Source organism: Microtus ochrogaster, linkage group LG4 (assembly GCF_000317375.1).
Source record: "Microtus ochrogaster isolate Prairie Vole_2 linkage group LG4, MicOch1.0, whole genome shotgun sequence".
NCBI classification, from domain to species: domain Eukaryota; kingdom Metazoa; phylum Chordata; class Mammalia; order Rodentia; family Cricetidae; genus Microtus; species Microtus ochrogaster.
Window position 1 is genome coordinate 13,925,038 of NC_022030.1, and position 2,745 is coordinate 13,927,782.

General features: G+C 47.2%; 1 protein-coding gene across 4 annotated transcripts in view; it reads left to right on the forward strand.

Annotated features, from left to right (window-relative positions):
- The window catches only part of Utrn (utrophin), a 521,838-nt gene that overhangs the window by 157,819 nt on the left and 361,274 nt on the right, over positions 1 to 2,745 (forward strand). For all 4 annotated transcript variants that reach the window (XM_013351419.2, XM_026786362.1, XM_026786363.1 and 1 more), the window contains one exon: positions 302 to 471. In XM_013351419.2, the coding sequence (XP_013206873.1) occupies positions 302 to 471 (170 nt within the window). The remainder of the gene's footprint in view (positions 1 to 301; positions 472 to 2,745) is intronic.

Here is a 2,745-nt window from a genome sequence, read left to right on the forward strand (position 1 = left end):
TAACATGGAGTTACAGGAATAGCCTCTGAAGTAGACTTTACCCTTTGCTCAAGATGGCCTGGTCATGGCTAACATGGAGTTACAGGAATAGCCTCAAGTAGACTTTACCCTTTGCTTTTAGGTAGCTCTGGCTTAACCTCAAACCTTTAATCCCTGCCTCTATTTACCAAAGGCTGGGATTACAGGTGTGTGCCACCATAGTTGGCTTGAATTGCACATTTTCACAGGGAGAGTTTTATGTGAATATCTCTCAGTAAAGGCCTTCATATAAAACCAAAGCTTGGTGTGACATTTCTTTCAGGTGACGCAGGCTGTTGCAAAGCTTGGCATGTCCCAGATCTCTCAGAAGGATCTTTTGGAGACCGTTCACGTCAGAGAACAAAGCATGACCAAAAAGTCTAAACAGGAGCTGCCCCCTCCTCCGCCGCCAAAGAAGAGGCAGATCCATGTGAACGCGGAGGCCAAGAAAAAGTGAGAGACATCCCAATGTCTGGCTCCTACGGAAAGTAGCTTACACTAATCACTAATCAAATGCGAAGTTCGACATGCTCATGATTATGGAAATGCAGTCCTGAGCTCATTTGCTGCCTTTTGAGTCTTTGGAATATTCTGCTTCACAGGACCCAAGCATCTAAATTGCCTCGAGGATTTTATTCATCCTCTGTTAGATTTGGAGACTGGTGGAATGCAGCAACTCTTCCTTTCTCATCCCCCATTCCCATCCCCCCTCCACCCCCTCAGGATTGTTTGCAGCTCCTCCTTTATTCTTTCTTTCAGATGTTAAAGGATTGACAGTTTGGCTTCTGATAAATTCCTCAGTCTTTGTGAATCTCTTTCCCTTTCTCACTGTTAATAGCAGTTCAAGGAAATAATGCATCTTTGGTCTCTCATGCCCCCCCCCCCCTTTCCTCCCCATCCTCTCCTTCCTCCAAGAGTTCAGGTTTTCTTTGTCAATTTCTTTATCAGGTTCTTAAGTAGATTGTTCCTGTTTAGCTGAAAGACCTCAATTGGGTTGAAATATCGTTTGTTATTGATTCAAAAAGAAAGCTGGAGACAGTTAGAAGAAGGGGAACTCAGCGGCATTCCCTGGGCCTTTGCTGTGCTGTGTCAGGTCCTTTAAGATGTGCTGTGTTCCAGGTACTGGATCTTATATGCCTGGCCACAGTGAGCCCTTAACACGGCCTCTAGTTTGTTGTCATGTCCTGCAATGAGATCCCAGGACTCAGGTACATCTTCAGTTATGAGGGGCCCGACTTAGAACGATATGCTTTTCACAGTCTGGTTTTTGTGTGAGAAAGCAGGATTCATGGTGTACCAGCTGGCTTTCTTTTTGACCCTCAGCCTGTTTTCTGCCTTCTAATGGTGTCTCGTGAAAGACTAGGGCACCTGGAGTTCCAAGCAACAGCTGTAGACCTCTTGACTTTGGCAATGGCAGCAGGGAAGAAGATACCGCTGATGTCAATATTAGCAGCGATCTTCCGTTTCCTCAACCTTCTTTAGCTGCCGGGCGCGTCTGGCAGCGCGAGTCTCCAGGGCTGACTTTGGACTAGACAGGGTGGATCGTGGTGTGAGTCTAATTTAAACTTGCCTGTAGTGAAGAGTGAGCCATCCACTGCCAGAAACAAAACACTGTACCCAAGGTGACTTTGACAGCTCATTATCACGTCACAGGACAGGAAGTCCAGAGGTGGTGCAGTTGCGGTATGAGAATGTGCCGCCTCAGGCCTTCTCCCGTAGTCCCTGCTGTCATTGGCTCGGTGGCTTTCACTCTCAACAGCTTGTATTCTTACCAAGCTGTCCTCGATGTCACTGGCCAGGTCCCTTCAGTGCATAAACAACCTTTGGTGTACTTCCTGGAGGTGCAGATGAGCTCTGTCATGTGTCCCTACCCCTTATCCCAGTCCATCCAGATTGGACAAACGTACAATCTGAGATGGTGTTGTGAGCAGTGAGCTATGAGGGGCTGGTCATGACCTTCCAGGTTAGATTGATGAGGACATTCATTACTGCGTTAATTCCTTGACAGAGGCCCGAGTCCATGTAATACATAGTAGCAGAAGGCAGTGAAATCTTACTTGTAATGTTTCTACGTCTCAAGCTTGCCTCTGAACATTCTGTGTGCTGTCTCTGTAGAGGAGTGCCTCTATCAGAGTCTGGTGGATGCCCACTGGGATTTCTAGTTTGTATTCCTGGAAGATAGGCTTGGTCGGGGCTACTTAGATAATAGTAGGAGCGAAGACGGTTTGTTAAGAAATGGCAGGCACATCCTAGGAGGAGGCCATGGACCACAGCAGAGAGGAAAGATGGAACCTCGAGGTCTGTGACCTGTTATGGGTCATTGGCACATACTGGCACACACGCCTCCATACGTAGTGCTGCTTCTCGGCCTTGGTTGCGGAGGCTGCTAGTCTTCCTCTGTGCCAACTGGTTATTCTCCCGTGTGAATCTCTCATCATTAATACAGTTCAGTTTTCCTTTAGTCTCCTGATCAGCCCCTCTTCGACATGGCCCCGCGTGAATATTTGAGGTTAGCTCTCGTATTCATTCCCGTTGTCCTAAAGCCGAGGGTCTCCTTAGCAATTCCTGGTGTGACGCAGTTTTCAGACCCTTTTATATATTCAGTCTGCCGTGGAGATGGTGATGAATTGAAGTGAACTCCACAGACAATTGAGAGCCCTAAGTAACCACTTATTCCCAGGCTCAGTTTACAGGGCATGCCTTCATTCTCTTTACTTTTGATGCAGA